Source organism: Salvelinus sp. IW2-2015, linkage group LG14, assembly GCF_002910315.2.
Source record: "Salvelinus sp. IW2-2015 linkage group LG14, ASM291031v2, whole genome shotgun sequence".
In the NCBI taxonomy this organism is placed as follows: domain Eukaryota; kingdom Metazoa; phylum Chordata; class Actinopteri; order Salmoniformes; family Salmonidae; genus Salvelinus; species Salvelinus sp. IW2-2015.
The window spans coordinates 30827949-30850379 of NC_036854.1; the positions used below are offsets into that span (position 1 = coordinate 30827949).

At 44.9% G+C, this 22431-nt stretch overlaps 1 protein-coding gene across 1 annotated transcript in view; it reads left to right on the top strand.

Moving 5' to 3' along the window:
- Positions 1-7187: 7187 nt before the first annotated feature.
- Positions 7188-22431, top strand: part of LOC111972560 (suppressor of tumorigenicity 14 protein homolog) — a 32301-nt gene continuing 17057 nt past the window's right edge. The window contains 15 exon segments of the mRNA XM_070446625.1: positions 7188-7494; positions 9842-10053; positions 10424-10514; positions 15114-15152; positions 15212-15236; positions 15239-15278; positions 15561-15751; positions 15984-16088; positions 16247-16466; positions 18591-18729; positions 19382-19385; positions 19512-19609; positions 19906-19915; positions 19918-20014; positions 20435-20568. Of these exon segments, the coding sequence (XP_070302726.1) occupies positions 7258-7494; positions 9842-10053; positions 10424-10514; positions 15114-15152; positions 15212-15236; positions 15239-15278; positions 15561-15751; positions 15984-16088; positions 16247-16466; positions 18591-18729; positions 19382-19385; positions 19512-19609; positions 19906-19915; positions 19918-20014; positions 20435-20568 (1642 nt within the window). The 5' untranslated portion in view covers positions 7188-7257.

The window sequence follows — 22431 nt, forward strand, 5'->3', positions numbered from 1 at the left end:
GTTCCCAAGACCTCCAAGGTAACCTGCCTAAATAACTATCGCCCTGTAGCACTCACAGCTGTAATTATGAAGTGCTTTGAAAGGCTGGTCATGACACACATCAACACCATCATCCAGACATCCTAGACCCACTCCAATTCACATACCGTCCCGACAGATCCACAGATGACACAATCTCAGTTGCACTTCACACTGCCCTCTCCCACCTGGACAAGAGAGGAAATAACTATGTGAGAATGGTGTTCATAGACTACAGCTCAGCGTTCAACACCATAAACCCCTCCAAGCTCATCACCAAACTAGAGACCCAGGGATTGAACCCCTCCCTCTGCGACCGGATCCAGGACATCCTGAAAGGCCGGCCCCAGGTAGTGAGGGTAGGCAATAACACTTCCGCCACGGTGAACATCAACAAGGGGACCCCTCAGGGGTTTGGGCTTAGTCCCCTCCTGTACTCCCTGTTCACCCACACTGCAAGCCGCACACGACTCCAACACCATCAAGTTTCCTGTTGACACGACGTGGTAGGCCTGATCACCGACGGCGATGAGTCAGCCTACAGGGAAGTCAGAGACTTAGCAGTGTTGTGCCAGGACAACAACCTCCCTCAACTTCAGTAAGACCAAAGGGCTGACCGTGGACTATAGGAGAAAGAGGGGAGAGCACACCCCCATCCACATCAATACAGTTTTCTGTTCCCAAAACTAGAATCTGTTACCGACAGTGAACTAAGTTTTGTAGACTTTACCCTTTTCCAAAGTTAAAAAGATAGCTTTGTTTAGGAGTGCAAAAACGAATTCATTTATTACACACGTACACTAAAACCAGCTAGCAAGACCCTATTGGCATGCTAAAAATGTGCCAATAGGATCTTGCTAGCTCGTGCTTGGCTCTGCCCACCTGCTTGCTTGATCTGCCCCCTATGACTCATTTGTATCCATTTGAAACGATGGGCTGTGCCCTATCTTGGTTAAGTTAAAAACATCTTTGCCACTACAGAGGATGGTGCGGACAACCCAGTACATCACTGGGGCCGAGCTCCAGTTCTTTGTTCCGGGCCATTTTGAGCCTGTAATCGAACCCACAAATGCTTATGCTCCAGATACTCAACTAGTCTAAAGAAGGTCAGTTTTATTGCTTCTTTAATCAGTACCACAGTTTTCAGCTGTGCTAACATAATTGCAAAAGGGTTTTCTAATGATAAATTAGCCTTTTAAAATTATAAACTTGGATTAGCTAACACAACGTGCCATTGGAACACAGGAGTGATGGTTGCTGATAATGGGCTTCTGTACGCCTATGTAGATATTTCATTTGTAACGATGTGCACTGAGAATCAGGAAGCAAGTTCAGGGAGTGAGTTTTTTAATAAATAAACACAACATAATACAAAACAGACATAACACAGAAACAATAATGCCTGGGGAAGGAACCAAAGGGAGTGATATGCAGTTGAAGTCGGAAGTTTACATACATTTAGGTTGGAGTCATTAAAACTTGTTTTTCAACCACTCCACAAATTTCTTGTTAACAAACTATAGTTTTGGCAAGTCGGTTAGGATATCTACTTTGTGCATGACACAAGTCATTTTTCCAACAATTGTTTACAGACAGATTATTTCACTTACAATTCACTGTATCACAATTCCAGTGGGTCAGAAGTTTACAAACACTAAGTTGACTGTGCCTTTAAAGTGCTTGGAAAATTCCAGAAAATTATGTCATGGCTTTAGAAGCTTCTGATAGACTAAAAATTGTAGACCTCCACAAGTCAGGTTCATCCTTGGGAGCAATTTCCAAATGCCTGAAGGTACCACATTCATCTGTACAAACAACAGTACGCAAGTATAAACAACATGGGACCACACAGCCGTCATACCGCTCAGGAAGGAGACGAGTTCTGTCTCCTAGAGATGAACGTACTTTGGTGTGAAAAGTGCAAATCAATCCCAGAACAACAGCAAAGGACCTTGTGAAGATGCTAGAGGAAACGGGTACAAAAGTATCTATATCCACAGTAAAACAAGTCCTATATCGACATAACCTGAAAGGCCGCTCAGCAAGGAAGAAGCCACTGCTCCAAAACCGCCATAAAAAAGCCAGACCACGGTTTGCAGCTGCACATGGGGACAAAGATCGTACTTTTTGGAGAAATGTCCTCTAGTCTGATGAAACATAAAACAAAACTGTTTGGCCATAATGACCATCGTTATGTTTGAAGAAAAAGGGGGAGGCTTGCAAACCGAAGAACACCATCCCAACCGTAAAGAATGGGGGTGGCAGCATCATGTTGTGGGGTTGCTTTACTGCAGGAGGGACTGGTGTACTTCACAAAATATATGGCATCATGAGGAAGGAAGATTATGGGGATATATTGAAGCAACATCTCAAGACATCAGTCAGGAAGTTAAAGCTTGGTCGCAAATGGGTCTTCCAAATGGACAATGACCCCAAGCATACTTCCAAAGTTGTGGCAAAATGAGTTAAGGACAACAAAGTCAAGGTATTGGAGTGGCCATCACAAAGCCCTGACCTCAATCCTATAGAAAATGTGTGGGCAGAACTGAAAAAGTGTGTGCGAGCAATGAGGCATCCAAACCTGACTCAGTTACACCAGCTCTGTCAGGAGGAATGGGCCAAAATTCACCCAACTTATTGTGGGAAGCTTGTGTGGAAGGCTACCTGAAGCATTTGACCCATGTTAAACAGTTTAAAGGCAATGCTACCAAATACTAATTYAGTGTATGTAAACTTCTGACCCACTGGGAATGTGATGAAAGAAATAAAAGCTGAAATAAATCATTCTCTCTACTATTATTCCGACATTTCACATTCTTAAAATAAAGTGGTGATCCTAACTGACCTTAGACAGGGAATTTTTACTAGGATTAAATGTCAGGAATTGTGAAAACCTGAGTTTAAATGTATTTGTCTAAGGTGTATGTAAACTTCCGACTTCTACTGTATATAGGGAAGGTAATCAGGGAAGTGATGGAGTCCAGGTGAGAGATGACACGCAGGTGCTCATAACGATGGTGACAGGTGTGCACCTTAATGAGCAGCCGGGTGACCTAGAGGCCGAAGAGGGAGCACACATGACACCATTAAAAATCTGCAGTTTGCAGCTACAATAGTCATTTACAACATTAACAATGTCTGCACTGTATTTCAGATCAATTTGATGTCATTTTAGTGGACAAAAAAAATAGCTTTTCTTTCAAAAACATGGACATTTCTAAGTGACCCCAATCTTTGAACAGCTATGTAGGTGTTCCTTTTGTCCAGGCGGGAAAGGGCAGTGTCTTTAGTCATTTAGGCAGGTTACCTTAATGTTCTTGGGCACAGTGACTATGGTGGTCTGTTTGAAATATGTTGGTATTACAGACTCAGTCAGGGACAGGTTGAAAATGTCAGTGAAGTCACTTGCCAGTTGGTCAGAGCATGCTTGGAGTACACGTCCTGGTAATCCATCTGGCCCTGCGGCCTTGTGAATGTTGAACTGTTTAAAGTTCTTACTCACATCGGCTATCACATGGTGATCACACAGTCGTTCGGAACAGCTGATGCTCTCATGCATGCTTCAGTGTTACTTGCCTCAAAGCGAGCATAGAAGTAGCTCGTGGCTGTGGTTCCCTTTGTAGTTTGTATTTGTTTGCAATAAGTGATATCCGTATCGCCGTAGACTACGCTGCTGTCATCCTTACCTCCAAGCGTTTAGTCAAGTTAGATAATCTTCGGATGCTGACAGCAGTCGCGCCGTTGGAAGACATACCTTGGACTGTATCCTACAAAGCCTATTACTGCTCTTTTCCCACGATCCATCAAACACATTTGTTGTGTCATCATAGTGGTCTCTGACTTGTGGTCAGARTCGCTCAGGTGGAACAAACTTAAACTTGCGCCTTTTTTCAATGCTGATTTGAATATCATTGAGAAAACAGAGAAGTGTCAAATATCCTTTCTGAATTTAAAAGTAATCCTTGAAGTATTCATCAAATTTTTCAAAAGTATCTGTAATCTGATTATAAAATTTTTGCTGGTAACGTAACGGATTACAATTACAGTTTTTTTGTAATCCCTTACATGTAACAGATTACATGTAATCCGTTACTCCCCAACCATGCTTATAACCTATCTTAAAATAAATATTGACCACAACATTTTAAAACTAATCAAATTTAATTTAACAAATGAAAATGTCTCAACAGAAGGAAACACAACCCATTTGGAATATTTAAAGAACTAGTTTAGATTAATAAATAGGCCTACAATAACAACAATGATATACAATAATAATAATAATGCTAAAACAAATCATTATAAATATGACAAAATAAATAAATTTAAGTTAAAAAATGTCATCTTTCCTTAATAGTGAGTTGCACAGAAGCCTGCATTTGGCCACACCAACATTCTTCTCATCTTTGTCCACTACAATATTAAAACTTGTCCATATGGATGAAATTCCCCTTGTAGCAGGGCTCCAGACTAACATTTTCCGATGGTGTCACTTGTGCCACTTAGTTTTTCAGTTGGTGGCACCAGCCCATGATTTAGTCACACCAAATTTTTTTGCATCATGCAATAGATAAGTAGGCCTATCATCGTACAGTGCTTTATTAAAAAGTGTAATAGACTACTAAGACACTATTGAAAAACAAGTTGTTTAATCTTTTCATGTTGTGATTTTTAAAGTTTCTTAATGTGCAATCTAATCCAGTGATTTTCATGTATTGTGGGTAGACAATTATGCTATTGTTGTTATATTTTACTGTTAAAAGATGTCTCCTGAATTTTCTTATTTTCTTTTGTTCAAGAAAGATGAATTTGCCTGCATCTTTAGGTGCTCTAATATCACAGGCTCATTTTTTGGGGGCTAATTCACCACCTGAGTAAGTGGAAACTCAAAAACACATCACTAACTCTGAAGATAATACCCACTCATAGTAGCCATGTATTAATCTAACAGTACATTTAATGTCCCCAAATAAATGTTGCAATTGAAGATTACCACCCAATGAGGCTTTTCGCTCGCTCTATATCTCAAAGCCATATCCAAAGTCTTGTTTGTAAAATAGTTGCTATTGAGCTCAAAAAGAGGTTTGAACAATAAAAGTGTACATACAGAAAGCTGAGAACATCCCCTCTCCATCTGTGACAACAGGATAGCTGTATTTTCAGAGCAATTGAATTTTAAAATGTTATACAATCAGAACACATTTCTTTCTCCCGGAGCATTTTTCCCCCGTGAAGGAAGAGAGAGAGAATGTTCTGCTCTACACAGTAGCAGGTCAGAGCAAAACAGGCACAGGGGGCAGGGAGGCAAACACTTTCATTACAGTAATGTACTTTAATGTTTGACCGAATCATGATTTAAGGTAACCCTGCTACCTAGACTAGCCTACAACACCACAAAGCAATGAGTATTGCATTATTGTTTTCACTAGAGTACAATTGATTACAATTCTAGGCTGTAAACTAGGGTGAAAATGTCATTTGAATAATGGCACAATCATGTTTCTTTCCTGTCCAAGTCTGACACCGTACCTGTCCCAGTCTGACACCTTTCCTGTCCCWGTCTGACACCTTTCCTGTCCCAGTCTGACACCTATCCTGTCCCAGTCTGACACCTATCCTGTCCCAGTCAGACACCTTTCCTGTCCCAGTCTGACACCTTTCCTGTCCCAGTCTGACACCTTTCCTATCCCAGTCTGACACCTTTCCTATCCCAGTCTGACACCTTTCCTATCCCAGTCGGACACCTTTCCTGTCCCAGTCTGACACCTTTCATATCCCAGTCTGACACCTTTCGTATCCCAGTCTGACACCTTTCCTGTCCCAGTGGCTATTCTTCAACCTCAAACCTAATTCTTCAATATATCCTAAATATTTGTCATTTAACTTTTAAAATGTATTACATTTTATATGTGGCATAAACACAACCAGTCACAATGTTTTAATCTGATTAGGCTACTTCAAAAGTCTCCTGTAGGCTACCTGCACACATCGGTCCAAAAAGTCTCCTGTAGGCTACCTGCACCACATCGGTCCAAAAGTCTCCTGTAGGCTACCTGCACACATCGCGTTCAAAAGTCTCCTGTAGGCTACCTGCACACATCGGTCCAAAAAGTCTCCTGTAGGGCTACCTGCACACATCGGTCCAAAAAAGTCTTCTGTAGGCTACCTGCACACATCGGTCCAAAATGTCTCCTGTAAGCTACCTGCATACATCGGTACAAAAAGTCTCCTGTAGGCTACCTGCACATGTTCATCTACGACACTCTTATATATTTTCCAGGTCCAAACTGCCCACCGGCCATGCGATGAATGGAAAGAGACATCTATTACAAAACACTAAAAAGTTTAATGACATTAGGAGATTGTCAAGCCAAGCCTTCGTATATGAGTAGGGAGGGATGTATTTTCTGTTTGTCAAGATCGACATGCTCTATTTGATTGTGGTGTGGAAAATGCAAACCATGATTAAATGCTCAAAGTTGGTAATATGTATGCAGCGCTGCTTATTGGTTGTGTGGTGCATTGACAGAAACCTGTTGGTGAAATTCATTGCATGTATTTTATATCATTACAAATATGGCATCAGAATGTTCATCTGATTTCCCCCTAGCTGATTATTGTCTGCAACCCACTCTGATTGTGAAGTAATGAAACAGACAGGGAGAAGAGAGCTCCTCAACCTTCTGGGCTGTAGCCCAGCATGGCATCGACTGTCCCACAAAACCATGCTGAAGTGGTCAAGTGACATCCACATAAACACAGAGTTTACAGTCATTACTTCTGGTGGTAATCATTTTTTTGGTAAATTCTATGACTGGGGAGGATGTGCACATTTTTATTTACAGTACAAGGGGAGGGTCATGTGATAATATTTGTAACAATTTTTTTTTATGACACAGCGAGTTGGACCTGGCTCCTAACCCCCGCCCCAGTAAATTTCGATCTGTCTTGTTACACTGGCTGGCCAATAATTACAGGTTATTGTGGTTCCACAGTGCCCTATGTAACACCCACGGATATGGCAGCCAAGTTTCCATTTTTGTAATACCTTACACACAGTGGCATCAAACATTCTTTTGTCCGGCCAGGCACGCGGGGGAGCAAGTTTGCCCCCAATTTCTGTCGCACGGATGGTTGTGTGGATTGTACTCTTTCATAGTGGTCCCATTGTGCCGCACTGCATGCTGGGGCTCCGTGTGACACCTGCTCGCACAGGTATATGGGGGAGTGAGTGAGTGAATGCTCCCGCCGCATCCGACCCGCTCCGGTCCGGTTTCTGCTCTTTTTCAAAGGAACTTTAGGGTGGCAAAAAAGATCTCCTCCCTCTGTAATTTCTATGCCTGGGGTATCATTGCATATCGCCGCCACGGAGCCAAACGGGACAGTGCCATGAGGACTTTCTCTAAAAGCAGAACTTGTGAGGTTTACAGTGTCTCGGGATATGGACATTGTTCTGCTGTCGGTTCACCTGCACAGGTAAGAGAGATGGCTTCAGCACTCACCGCACTTTTCACCCTGTCCGRAAAGACAGGGGGAGACAAAACGATGCTGTTCAGGCTGCACAATCAAAGCAACAGTCTTCTCAGGTATAGGTTTTTATCAATTTACTTTTCATCATATTAGGCCTACTTTTAGCTGTTATAAATTGTTTCAATTGGATGTGCTGTTATAATTGGATGTGCTGGCTCACCGGTAATGGATTTGAGTCGGTCGCCAACTTTCCCCACTTAGTTCTGGTTCATCTTAATTGTAAAATCAGTCTCTAGGGATATCTGGTTCTCACTCTCATGAATGTCCGTCAGAGGACGCCGCTTGATTCAGTGCTGACACTGCAGCGCAAGGCCGTGGGAAAGCAGACCCCTGGAGCCACGCTTTGTGTGCTCCCTTGGGGAATCCTGCCAAGACGCCAAATGTTTTACTTAAATTCCTTCAGAAACAAAGGACGGTTCGCTGCTGTTGTCGCTCTCGGTAACTTGATTTAGTTGTGTGTTTAGTGTTTACCCTACTGTGCTAAGTAAACAGTAGGTTACATGATGGAATGGAAAGGTGGGTACTGGGTAGGCCTACATGTAAGATAAATTACGTTTTTAATTATTATTTTTATTGACTATGTGGCCTGTTAAACCTTTGTAATGCTGACCCATCACTTGAATATGCTGTAACCTAATGTAGCAGGCATAAAATAAATGGCTGAAACTAGATCCCCCTACATACTGATCTTGATGAGAATAAATAAAAAAACGGCGGGCCCAACTGTCTCCCACCAACCAAGCAAGGAGTTTTTCTATGGAGGTCTATAGGGTACCACAGTATGAGTTATAATACCCATAAAACCTAGTGGTCAAACAAGGAAATGGTTCCAATAATTTTTCCACCATAAATTTTTCCCGTTGGGGAAATAAACTTCAAATAATGGCTGTGTTTTGTGGCTGTGTTTCGTCCCTGGCGTGACATTTTGATAACTCTCTCTAGGGCAAGGTATTTGCCCCTCAAAAATGAAATGCTAACTAGCTGCTAATGTTGCTATCATAAAGAACTACAAATGCCATGATGATCTGGACGAGACTGCCGAATCGAGGCAAAGGGAAGAATCTCTGGATTAACTATCTAATGTTAGCTAAATTTAGTCATTAATAAATTAGCTATATTTCTTTAAATTGACAATTCTGTAAATTGTCTTGTTCAAGTTTTAAATTGACACAATAGCTGTAAGAAKAGGTCTCAGCTAGAGATGGAGCTAGCAGGGATTTGTAGTCTTGCATGATGTCTACTTTGATGTTAATTAGCATTTTCGAATCTAAAAGTAGATAGAGATGAATATATTGATAAAAGTCACCTTGTCCGAGAGAGATTTACACAGTTATCAAAACGTCACGCCAGGGTAAACCTACACGAAACACAGCCATTATTTTAAGTGTTTCAAAAAATGAATGGTGGAAAAACAATTGAAACCCTTTCCCTTTTTGACCGCTTGGTTTTATTTTGTATTATGACACATCCAATGTGGGGCTCTATGAGAGAGTGTCGAATTTGGGCAACAAAAACATTTATGGCTTTTTTGCTACAGAGGTTTATTTGATTTAATATAAGTTTCGTAATGCTTAGGTTGTTACGAGTGTACTGATATGACATACCCACTTTGAGTAAAAATACTTCATATCGAAGTTGTCTCCAGATGGCTATGCATGTTCATGGCATGAGGCTAGTAGCATAGCATCTCTCTCCATTGAATACAGGCAGTTGACGTCAACAACCCTCATCGAATATTGCAAAAAGTAATGAGATGTATTCACCAATCCAAAGAAAAGATAGGCGGGAGTTAGACAGCCCGCCGTGCCGCTTTGTGGACAACGACTACCATTGTTAGAGCGGATAAAAAAGTATCTTGTCAGTATGTCCATGATCTTTGGTGTCACCTTGTTATTAATGTAATAAAGAGGAAGTCGTGTTATGGGTTCTATTTCCATTTCCGCTGAGAACCGGCACATCCGGCGGTTGGGGCCTGGCAGAAACGAAATATGCTGAGACAGATAAGGAGTGCGAGAGAGACCATACAGACATATTTTCTTCTAGGCAAGTCAGTTAAGAACAAATTTTTATTTATAATGACGGCCTAGGAACAGTGGGTTAACTGCCTTGTTCAGGGGCAGAACGACAGATTTTTACCTTGTCAGCTCAGGGATTCAATCAAGCAACCTTTTGGTTACTGGCCTAACGCTCTAACCACTAGGCTACCTGCTACCTGACATAGCCTACTCGCACACAAAGAGAGACGGGGGGTGTTGTGATGTGAATAAGTGAAGCAGGTTTGTATCTGATATAGGGGGTCATTACAGAGCCCACCCAGTCACTTAGCCCCCCCATGGAGTCCAAGGCTCAGAGCGACTGGAAGGACCAGGGGGACCAGGGAGGCCAGGGGAACAAGGGAGGCAGAGGACCTGTCTGTGTGGGATGGAGGAGGTGGGCTCTGGGGGTCCTACCCCTCCTACCCTTCACTGCCGCCATTGCACTGAGTCTCCATTTCTTTACATGTAAGTAAGCAGTATCACGTGTGTGTGTGTGTGTGTGTGTGTGTGTGTGGTGGGTGTTGTGTTGTGTGTGTGTGTGTGTGTGTTGTGTGTGTTGTGTGGTGTGTGTGTGTGTGTGTGTGTGTGTGTGTGCTGTGTGTGTGTGTGTGTGTGTGTGTGTGTGTGTGTGTGTGTGTGTGTGTGAACCCCTCGCCATATTAATTGACAGCTAGCAAGAGGCACATGATGGACCACAGCAGAGTGAGAGCAGTGATGTGATGCCTACTATGCACATATGTCACGCAGTATGCAATTTTCAGGGACCATTTTTGGCTCGTGAGCTCTACTCTTCAGAACTACTGGCTAAAAAGCATAACAATAATGTGTTTGCCTTCAAGCTCCACCCCCTTCAGTGTTCTACTTGGTGGCAGCGTGGAGTTTCCCAACATTAGCTTCTCATTGGACCTGACTGACCCCGCCTTTCCCACAGTTCCGCCTTCAGGCTCACGCTCTAAAGCCGTTATGTAAGTGTTATGGTCTATCTGTCCTGTCCTGTCTTTTCCTGCCCTGTCCTGCCCTGTCCATACTTTTCCTGCCATGTCCTGTCCTGCCCTATCTTTTCCTGCCCTGCCCTGTCCTGTCCTGCCCTGTCTTTTCCTGCCCTGTCCTGTCCTGTCCTGTCCTGCCCTGTTCTTTTCCTGCCCTGCCCTGCCCTGTCCTGTCCTGCCCTGTCTTTTCCTGCCCTGCCCTGTCCTGTCCTGCCCTGTCTTTCCTGTCCTGTCCTGTCCTGCCCTGTCCTCCCTGTTCTTTTTCCTGTCCTGTCCTTGCCCTGTCCTTTTCCTGCCTTCCTGTCCTGCCCTGCTCCTGCCCTCCTGTCCCTGCCCTGTCCTGCCCTGTCCTGTCCTGCTCCTGTCCTGCGCCTGCGTCCTGCCCTGTCTTTTCCCTGTCTCTGTCCTGTCTTGTCCTGTCCTGTCCTGTGATGCTCTGAGATAATACTTCTCTCTTTTTCTCCTCTCTCTTATAAATACACTGATGGTACAAAACATTAGGAACACCTTTCTAATATTGAGTTGCACACCGTTTTGCCCTCAGAACAGCTTCAATACATTGGGGCATGGACTACAGGGTATCGAAAGCGTTCCACAGTGCTGCTAGCCCATGTTGACTCCAATGCTTCCCACAGTTGTGTCAAGTTGGACGGATATCCTTTGGGTGGTGGACCATTCTTGATACACACAGGAAACTGTTGAGCATTGCAGTTCTTGACACACTCAAACCGGTGTGCCAGGCACCTATTACCATACCCTGTTCAAATGCACTTAAATCTTTGGTCTTTCCCATTCACCCTCTGAATGGCACACATACACAATCCATATCTCAATTGTCTCAAGGCTTAAAAATCCTTCTTTAACCTGTCTCCTCCCCTTCATATACACTGATTGAAGTGGATTTAACAAGTGACATAAATAAGGGACCATAGCGTTCACCTGGAAAGTGTAGGTGTTCCTAATGTTTTGTACACTCAGTGTTTATAATCTCCTGTCTAACTTCAGAATGTCACTAGATTAGAACATATCAAGTCTAGAACCCTAGTGTTTCTAGAACCTCCCTCCCTGTCATTTTAGAGCATACTCCTGAATGATATGCATCTATTTGGCACTTTAAAGAATGCTGTTGTACTAATTCTACTCCTGAAGGCTGCTGGTCTCTCTCTCCCCTCTCCCTTCTTCCCTTCTCTCCCATCTCTCTCTCCCCTTGTACATGTGTGAAATAGGACAAATATAAGCACACAGCTTCTCTCCCCCAAATCCCTTTCTCCCTTTCTCCCCCTCCTTCTCTGTGTCTCAGTGTTAAATGTAAAGCGGGTGTGTAACAGGAGCCCAGGTCTGTGTGTGTGTGTGAGTCCTGGGGCGCTGAGGTCTGAGGCCCCTAGGGACCAGGCCCTTTTCAGCAGCGAGGACAAGCCCAGCGTTTGTGAGAACAGCAGGGCCCAAGTAGCTGGAGTGAGAGGAAGAGCAGGCCCTCAATAAAAACATTGTCTATCTGGCTTTCACACAATCAGCTACTCTGTGTCTCACTACCGCCACACCACACAGAAAGAGAGAGAGAGAGAACTGAGCTGCACTTCCTGACCTCCTGCCAAATGTATGAACACATTAGAGACACATATTTCCCACAGATCACACAGACGCACAAAGAATTTGAAAACAAATCGAACATTGATAAATTCCCATATCTGTTAGGCGAAATACCAAGATTTGTGGCCGTTATCTGTTCATTTATTTTCCCTTTCTTATTGCAACTACTTGCACATTGTTACAACACAGTACATAGCCAATTATATAACATTTGAAATGTTTATACTCTTTTCATGTTTACTAATGTTTCCCTTGTTTATTGTCTATTCCATTTGCTTTGGCAGAAAGAGAGAGAGATAGAGAGTAAGAGAGAGAGTAAGAGAGAGAGAGAGAGAGAGAGAGAGAGAGAGAGAGAGAGAGGAGCAGAGAGAGAGAGGAGAGAGGAAGAGGGAAAGAGAGAGGAGAAGAGAGGAAGCAGCAGAGGGAGAAGAGAGAGAGTGAGAGAGAGAGAGGGAGAGGAAGAAGAGAGAGTAAGAGAGAGTAGTAGAGAGAGAGAGAGAGAAGACAAAGAAGAGAGAGAGAGAGAGAGAGGAGAGAGAGAGAGAGAGAGAGAGAGAGAGAGAGAGAGGAGAGAGAAGAGACCAAAACAAAACAAATAAAAAGTCTGCAGCACCCGGCCTCACCCTACTACAATCTGAAGTCAAATGTCTACTGTTTGCTGATGATCTGGTGCTTCTGTCCCCAACCAAGGAGGGCCTACAGCAGCACCTAGATCTTCTGCACAGATTCTGTCAGACCTGGGCCCTGACAGTACATCTCAGTAAGACAAAAATAATGGTGTTCCAAAAAAGGTTCAGCTGCCAAGAACACAAATACAAATTCCATCTAGACACTGTTGCCCTAGAGCACACAAAAAACTATACATACCTCGGCCTAAACATCAACGCCACAGGTAAAATCCACAAAGCTACGAACGATCTGAGAGACAAGGCAAGAAGGGCCTTCTATCGCATTAAAAGGAACATAAAATTCAACATACCAATGTAGGATCAGTTTTAGAACCCATTGCCCTTTACGGTTGTGAGGTCTGAGGTTCGCTCACCAACCAAGAATTCACAAAATGGGACAAACACCAAATTGAGACTCTGCATGCAGAATTCTGCAAAAATATCCTCCAAATAATGCATGCAGATCAGAATTAGGCTGAAACCCGCTAATTATCAAACTCCAGAAAAGAGACATTAAATTCTACAACCACCTAAAAGGAAGCGATTCCCAAACCTTCCATAACAAACCCATCACCTACAGAGAGATGAACATGGAGAAGAGTCCCCTAATCAAGCTGGTCCTGGGTCTCTGTTCACAAACACAAACAGACCCCACAGAGCCTCAGGACAACAACACAATTAGACCCAACCAAATCATGAGAAAACAAAAAGATAATTACTTGACACATTGGAAAGAATTAACAAAACAACTGAGCAAACTAGAATGCTATTTGGCCCTAAACAGAGACTACACACTGGCAGAATACCTGACCTCTGTGACTGACCCAAACTTAAGGAAAGCTTTGACTATGTACCGACTCAGTGAGCATAGCCTTGTTATTGAGAAAGGCCGCCGTAGGCAGACCTGGCTCTCAAGAGAAGACAGGCTATGTGCACACTGCCCACAAAATGAAGCGGAAACTGTGCTGCATTTACTAACCTCCTGCCAAATGTATGACCATATTAGAGACACAAATTTWCCTCAGATCGCACAGACCCACAAGAACATCGAAAACAAATGCAATTTTGATAAACTCCCATATCTATTGGGTGAAATACCACAGTATGCAATCACAGCAGCAAGATTTGTGACCTGTTGCCACGAAAAAAGGGCAACCAGTGAAGAACGAACACCACTGTAAATTCAACCCATATTTATGTTTATTTATTTTCCCTTTTGTACTTTAACTATTTGCACATCGTTACAAAACTGTATGCAGTATAGACATTACAATGTAAACATATGTTTCCCATGCCAATAAAGCCCCTGAAATTGAAATTGAATTGAGAGAGACGGGAGCCCCACACAGCCAGACTGAGAGATGGGGAGGGGAAGGGGTTTGGAGGAGGGAGGTGAAGGAGGGGAGGGGTGATAGAGCAAGAGATGAAGAGAGAGGAAGAGGAAGGGAGGATTTGAGGGAAGGGGTGAGGAGAGAGATCGAGAGAGATCAGGTTGAGACAGGGTGAGGAAGGAGATGGATTTAGGGGCAGCGGTGGAGACAAAGAGAGAGGGAAACTGCGGAGACTGATTGAAAGGAAGGGATCAGGATTCACAGAGATAGTGTAAGGAGAGAGTGAAAAGGATTGAAAGACAAGAAAAGAGATGGAGACACTCTTTAGACAGAGAAAGGTTAATATATATGGTAGAGTTAATTGATAGGGTTGAAAGTCCTAATAGGTCTGCAGTAATTGCTGTTATTTGGCTATACTGGTCTCTGTTACCATATTAGGTCTCTGTTGATTAAACCCGGGGCCACAGACCCATACCACCAAGGATATACATTACCTCTACATGGCTGACTGGGATGTATGGAGACAATGGAGCTCTGTGCTGCACAAAACCAGTGACACACACAGATGGGCACAGACAGACACACACAGACACACATGCACACATTCACACAAACACATGCACACAGACATCCACATGGGCACACACAACACACACACACACACACACACACACACACACACACACACACACACACACACACACACACACACACACCACACACACACACACACACACACACACAACACACACACACACACACACACACACACACACACACACACACACACACAATAAAGAGGAGGGCTTTTGTTCTCAGGTTGCAGGTTCCGCCAGGTGCGCTGGTGTCACATATACACAGACACACTCCAAAAACACTTACAATATGCACACACACAGTTTGTGACCTCAGTCTTGGTGCTGTGATGTCACTCTGTGACATCACATTCAGTGGAACATTTCCTCAGTTAAAAGTTTATCCCATTATAATGTTTTCCAATGTGGTGTTTTTCATCAACGTGGGATGGCATTATACAATGTTGTGATCAGTTCTCAGAGCTGTATGAGTCCTCTCCCTGAGCGTCTACTACCTACGCTCAGGAATTACTGCCTTCAGGTGAGCCCTGGATGTGAGCTTACACATGAAACCAGATAATCACTGTTAGTAATGTAGTCCCTTTGTAACGGTGTTTTTGTGTGTGTGTGTGTGGTGTGTGTGTGTGTGTGTGTGTGTGTTTGTGGTGTGTGTGTGTGTGTTGTTGTGGTGTGTGTGTGTGTGTGTGTGTGTGTGTGTGTGTGTGTGTGTGTGTGTGCTGTGTTGTGTTGTGTTGGTGAGCTGATGTGTGTGTGTGTGTGTGTGTGTGTGTGTGTGTGTGTGTGCGTGTGTGCGTGTTGACAGTGAAGGAGCAGATGGACTGAACGTGTTCTACTGGAGTAAGTTCTCGGGCCCTGGGGGCGTTGCCATGGAGATCCAGCGGTGGAGTACAAAGCGCGTACAGCGCCGTCTCCCTGGCAACAGTAAGCTGCTGTACAGCCAGAGCGAGGAGCGCTATTACATGGAGAGAGACGACGAATCACTCAACCTGCTGGGTACTGTAACTTCTCTCTCTCGCTCTCCTTCTCTCTCTCTGTATCCCTCTCTCTCTCTTTCTGTATCCCTCTCTCTCTCTTTCTGTATCCCTCTCTCTCTCTCTCTCTCGCTCACGCTCTGTCTCTCTGTGACTACAGCTCCCAGAATCCTTTCGTTTAGTGTGTATTCTTGCTTCTCATGCCATTTAAAACTCAATTTTGTACCTACCATATTGTATGTATTTGTGTACAGGTTTAGACTATGACTATGATTCAGACGACAAGGCAGATAAAATCAAGAACCCCAACTCTCTGCAGAACTCTCTACAGAGCGGCAAGTGGCAGCTGGGATTCCAAGGTGAGGAATCATTGTCTTTCTTAGAACATAAACATACAGATATGGTCACGCCAAAGACTCTTTACCCAAAGACACTTCCAGGTATGACCTATAAAGTATGAACCCACAACCTTGATGACAGTAACCCCACACTTCCACCAATCTTTCCCTCTCCCTAGCAATGTCCTTTGACCTCTATGCGAAGTACGGTAACAACCGTACCCTGAGCTTGGTGAGTCCCAAGAAGCCATACTACCAGTGGCGCCTTCGTGTCCCGTCGGGTCATGTGGTGCGTCTGGTCGTCCTCACCCTGCACGGGGCCACACCCGGAAGCTGCTCCTCCCACAAACTGTCTGCCTACGACTTCCTGTTGCCACTACAGAACAAGATCATTGCCAGGTAGGACATATTACAATACATGAACAAAAGTATGTGACACCTGCTCGTCCAACATCTCATTTCAAAATCATGGGCATTAACATGGAGTTGGTCCCCCTTTGCTGCTATAACAACCTCCACTCTTCTGGGATGGCTTTCCACTAGATGTTGGAACATTGCTGCGGGGACTTGCTTCCGTTCAGCCACAAGAGCATTAGTGAGGTCGGACACGGATGTTGGGGGATTAGGCCTGGCTCGCAGTCAGCATTCCAATTCATCCCAAATGTGTTTGATGGGGTTGAGGTCAGGGCTCTGTGCAGGCCAGTCAAGTTCTTCCACACCGATCTCGACAAACCATTTATGGACCTCGCTTTGTGCACGGGGACATTGTCATGCTGAAATAGGAAAGGCCTTCCCCAAACTGTTGCCACAAAGTTGGAAGCACAAAATCATCTAGAATGTAATTATATGCTGTAGCGTTAAGATTTCCCTTCACTGGAACTAAGGGGCCTAGCCCAAACCATGAAAAACAGCCRCAGACCATTATTCCTCCTCCACCAAACTTTTCAGTTGGCACGATGCATTCGGGCAGGTAGCGTTCTCCTGGCATCTGCCAAACCCAGATTCGTTGGTCAGACTGCCAGATGATGAAGTGTGATTCATCACTACAGAGAACGCATTTCCACTGCTCCAGAGTAAAATGGCAGCAAGCTTTACATCACTCCAGCCGACGCTTGGCATTGCGCATGGTGATCTTAGGCTTGTGTGCGGCTGCTCTGCCACGGAAACCCAGTTCGTGAAGCTCCCGACGAACAGTTCTTGTGCTGACGTTGCTTCCAGAGGCAGTTTGGAACTTGGTAGTGACTGTTGCAATCGAGGACAGACAATTTTTACGCACTTAAGCACTCGGCGGTCCTGTTCTGTGAGCTTGTGTGGCCTACCACTTCGCGGCTGAGCCATTGTTGCTCCTAGACGTTTCCATTTACATTTACATTTAATCATTTAGCAGACGCTCTTATCCAGAGCGACTTACAAATTGGTGCATTCACCTTATGATATCCAGTGGAACAACCACTTTACAATAGTGCATCTAACTCTTTTAAGGGGGGGGGGGTTAGAAGGATTACGTTATCCTATCCTAGGTATTCCTTAAAGAGGTGGGGTTTCAGGTGTCTCCGGAAGGTGGTGATTGACTCCCTGACCTGGCGTCGTGAGGAGTTTGTTCCACCATTGGGGTGCCAGAGCAGCGAACTGTTTGACTGGCTGCTGAGCGGGAACTGTACTTCCTCAGAGTAGGGAGGCGAGCAGCCAGAGGTGGATGAACGCAGTGCCCTTGTTTGGGTGTAGGGCCTGATCAGAGCCTGAATGACGAGGTGCCGTTCCCCTCACAGCTCCGTAGGCAAGCACCATGGTCTTGTAACGAGGCGAGCTTCAACTGGAAGCCAGTGAGAGAGCGGAGGAGCGGGGTGACGTGATGAGAGAACTTGGGAAAGTTTTAACACCAGACGCGGCTGCGGCTTCTGATGAGTTGTAGGGGTTTAATGGCACAGGCAGGGAGCCCAGCCAACAGCGAGTTGCAGTAATCCAACGGGAGATGACAAGTGCCTGGATTAGGACCTGCGCCGCTTCCTGCGTGAGGCAGGGTCGTACTCTGCGTTTCCACTTCACAATAACACACTTTACAGTTGCCTGGCAGCACTAGCAGGGCAGAAATTTGACGAACTGACTTTTGAGAAAGTGGCATCCTTATGAGGGTGCCACGTTGAAAGTCAGCGAGCTCTTCAGTGAGACCATTCTACTACCAATGTTTATCTATCAAGATTGCATGGCTGTGTGCTCGATTTTGTCAGCAACAGGTCTGCTGAAATAGCCCAATCCACTAAACTGAAGGGTTCCACATACTCTGTGTATTTAGTGTATGTGCACAATATTATTGTGTGTGTGTGTGTGTGTGTGTGTGTGTGTGTGTGTGTGTGTGTGTGTTGTTGTGTGTGTGTGTGGTGTGGTGTGGTGTTTTGTGTTTGTGCTGTGTGGTGGTGTGTACTGTGTTTGTGCTATTATGTATTGCTATTATATAAATGTATTGTGATATCACCTGTATCACACACCTGTATGTATTGTGACATTTCTATCTGTCTATTCCAGGTGGTGTGGTCTCCCAGTGTCTGGCTCATCTCCTGTAATGAAGCTGACGTCGTCTGGTAACGTGATGCTGGTCACCTTCTCCTTCAGCAGACAGAGAGATGGAGCCATCTTCAAGGCCTACTTCCAGGCCATCCCCAAAGCAGGAAAGACACACTATTACCACAGACAGATATTTCACCGGATGTATATATATGAAGCATCCGCTTGGCATTTCCTCTAGTGAGAGGAAGCCAAGTGCCGGCAGTGGGAGAAGATGGAACGAGATGGATTTTGGCCGACATTCTGCAAATTTTGATAGCGATGAAACATTTGATCTCAATACAGTTTTCTGTTCCCAAAACTAGAATCTGTTACGAACAGAGTGGACTAAGTTTTGCAGAAAAAGTTTTTTTTAAATGTAGTTCTTTAGAAAGAAGCAAGGGCGAATTCAGTTATTGCACACGTGCACTTCACAGAGTAGACGTTACCTAACGGAAATGTGCAAGTATATGCTGGAACGCGCCAATAGGATCTCGCTAGCTCCTGTTTGGCTCTGCACACTATGACTCATTTGTTCCCGTTTGAAATGACAGGCTGTGGTCCATCTTGGTTTAGTTATAACAAATATGTTCTATTACCACACACTACAACCCTGGGGAAGGCACTGCTTGCCAAAACGTTGGTTGTAAATTAAATTATTGGGTGCATATTTAGAGTGTTCGACTTTCTTTCGTTCTTATTACACCTCTGTAACAGACATTCTAGAATAAAAACCATGTTAGTCCAATGAGCTAAAGGCTCTGGGAGCTCAGACAAGTCACCAAGATACCGTCTGGGTTTTACATTAGGTCTTATTACATGTCTTATGTAATAACTTGTCTATTACAGCTGTCCTATAGACTCCTGTTGATGTGTGGTCTGTGTCACCGTCGCCCCCTGTAGGTTGTGGAGGCTCTCTGTCCTCCTGGAATGGCTCTCTGTCCACTCCGTACTACCCTGCCCACTATCCCCCAAACATCGACTGCAGCTGGACCATACGGGTGAGCTCACACCCCAGGAGACTTAGATATAACACCCACAGTGTGTGTGTGTGTGTGTGTGTGTGTGTGTGTGTGTGTGTGTGTGTGTGTGTGTGTGTGTGTGTGTGTGTGTGTGTGTGTGTTGTGTGTGTGTGGTGTGTGTGTGTGTGTGGTTGTGTGTGTGTGTGTGTGTGTGTGTGTGTTGTGTGTGTGGTGTGTGTGTGTGTGTGTGTGTGTGTGTGTGTGTGGTGTGACAGTAGGTCTCTCCACATTCCTGCGTCTGAACCACTGCTTCTCTCCGTTGTGTCTCTTTTCAGGCGCCGTTGCCTGATACCTGATCTCCATGACCATTGTGACGTTGGAACATCCAGGACTCTTCGTCTTCGACGGCTGTGAGAAAGACTGGCTGGACATTGGAGGGGTCAAGTAAGTGTTGCCGTGGTAGCAGTACTGGTGACATACTGCACAGTGAATGTGATACTGTCTATGTGGTGTGTGCATGTTACATGAATTGTTGTGTATGTATTGTGACTTTAATAACTCTACCTACATATACATATTACCTCAATTACCTCGACTAACCGGTGCCCCCGCACATTGACTCTGTACTGGTACCCCCTGTATATAGCCTCACTACTGTTATTTTACTGCTGCTCTTAATTATTGTTACTTTTATTTCTTATTTTTCTAGGTATTTTTCTTAAAACTGCATTGTTGGTTAAGGGCTTGTAAGTCAGCGTTTCACTGTAAGGTCTACTACACCTGTTGTATTCGCGCATGTGACAGATACAATTTGATTTGGTGTGTGTGTGTGTGTCATATTAACTGTGGTGTGTGTTGTCTCAGGTTGTGTAACCCCATGACTGACAGCAGCAGAAAGAAGACCTACTCCTCTCCTGTCTCTCTACACTTCCACTCTGATGAGTCTGTCACTCACAAGGGCTTCTACCTTCTCTACAGAGCCTTCTCCCCTGAGAGCAGTACGTCTCACACACTCTACCACACACCTCTACCTCACACCTGTCTCACACACCTCTACCTCACACCTCTACCACACACCTCTACCACACACCTGTCTCACACACCTCTACCTCACACCTCTACCTCACACCTGTATCCCACATCTCTACCACACACCTGTATCATACACCTTTACATCACACCTCTACCTCACACCTGTCCCACACACCTCTACCTCACACCTGTCTCACACACCTCTACCTCACACCTCTACCTCACACCTGTCTCACACAACCTCTACCTCACACCTGTATCACACATCTCTACCACACACCTGTCGCACACACCTCACCTCACACCTCTACCTCACACCTCACACCTCTACCACACACCTCTACCACACCACCTGTCTCCACACACCTCTACCTCACACCTGTATCCCACATCTCTACCACACACCTGTATCACACACCTCAACCACACACACCTGTATCACACACCTGTATCATACACCTCTACATCACACCTCTACCTCACACCTGTATCACACATCTCTACCACACACCTGTCGCACACACCTCTACCTCACACCTCTACCTCACACCTCTACCACACACCTCTACCTCACACCAGTATCACACATCTCTACCACACACCAGTATCACACACACCTGTCTCACACACCTCTACCACACACCTCTACCTCACACCTGTCTCACACACCTCTACCTCACACCTCTACCTCACACCTGTCTCACACACCTCTACCTCACACCTGTATCACACATCTCTACCACACACCTGTCGCACACACCTCTACCTCACACCTCTACCTCACACCTCTACCACACACCTCTACCACACACCTGTCTCACACACCTCTACCTCACACCTGTATCCCACATCTCTACCACACACCTGTATCACACACCTCAACCACACACACCTGTATCACAACCTGATCATACACCTCTACATCACACCTCTACCTCACACCTGTATCACACATCTCTACCACACACCTGTCGCACACACCTCTACCTCACACCCTCTATCTCACACCTCTACCACACACCTCTACCTCACACCAGTATCCACACATCTCTACCACACACCAGTATCACACACACCTGTCTCACACACCTCTACTACACACCTCTACCTCACACCTGTATCCCACATCTCTACCACACACCTGTATCACACACCTCAACCACACACCTGTATCACACACCTGTATCATACACTCTACCTCAAACCTCTACCTCACACCTGTATCACACATCTCTACCACACACCATGTATCACACATCTCTACCACACACCAGTATCACACACACCTGTCTCACACACCTCTACCTCACACCTCTACCTCACACCTGTATCACACATCTCTACCACACACCTGTAATCACACATCTCTACACACACACCTGTATCACACATCTCTACCACACACCTGTATCACACATCTCTACCACACACCTGTATCACACATCTCTACCACACACCAGTATCACACACACCTGTCTCACACACCTCTACGTCACACCTCTACCTCACACCTGTATCACACACCTCTACCACACACTTCTACCTCACACCTGTATCACACATCTTTACCACCCACCTCTACCTCACACCTGTATGACTCAAATCTGTATCACTCACACCTGTATCACACATCTCTACCACCCACCTCTACCACACACCTATATCACTCACACCTGTATCAAACATCTCTACCACACACCTGTATCACACATCTCTATCACAGACCTCTATCACAGAACCTCTATCACACACACCTATATCAATCACATCTACCACAAGACACCTGTTCACACACCTTATCACACACCTGCTATCACACATCTCTCTCC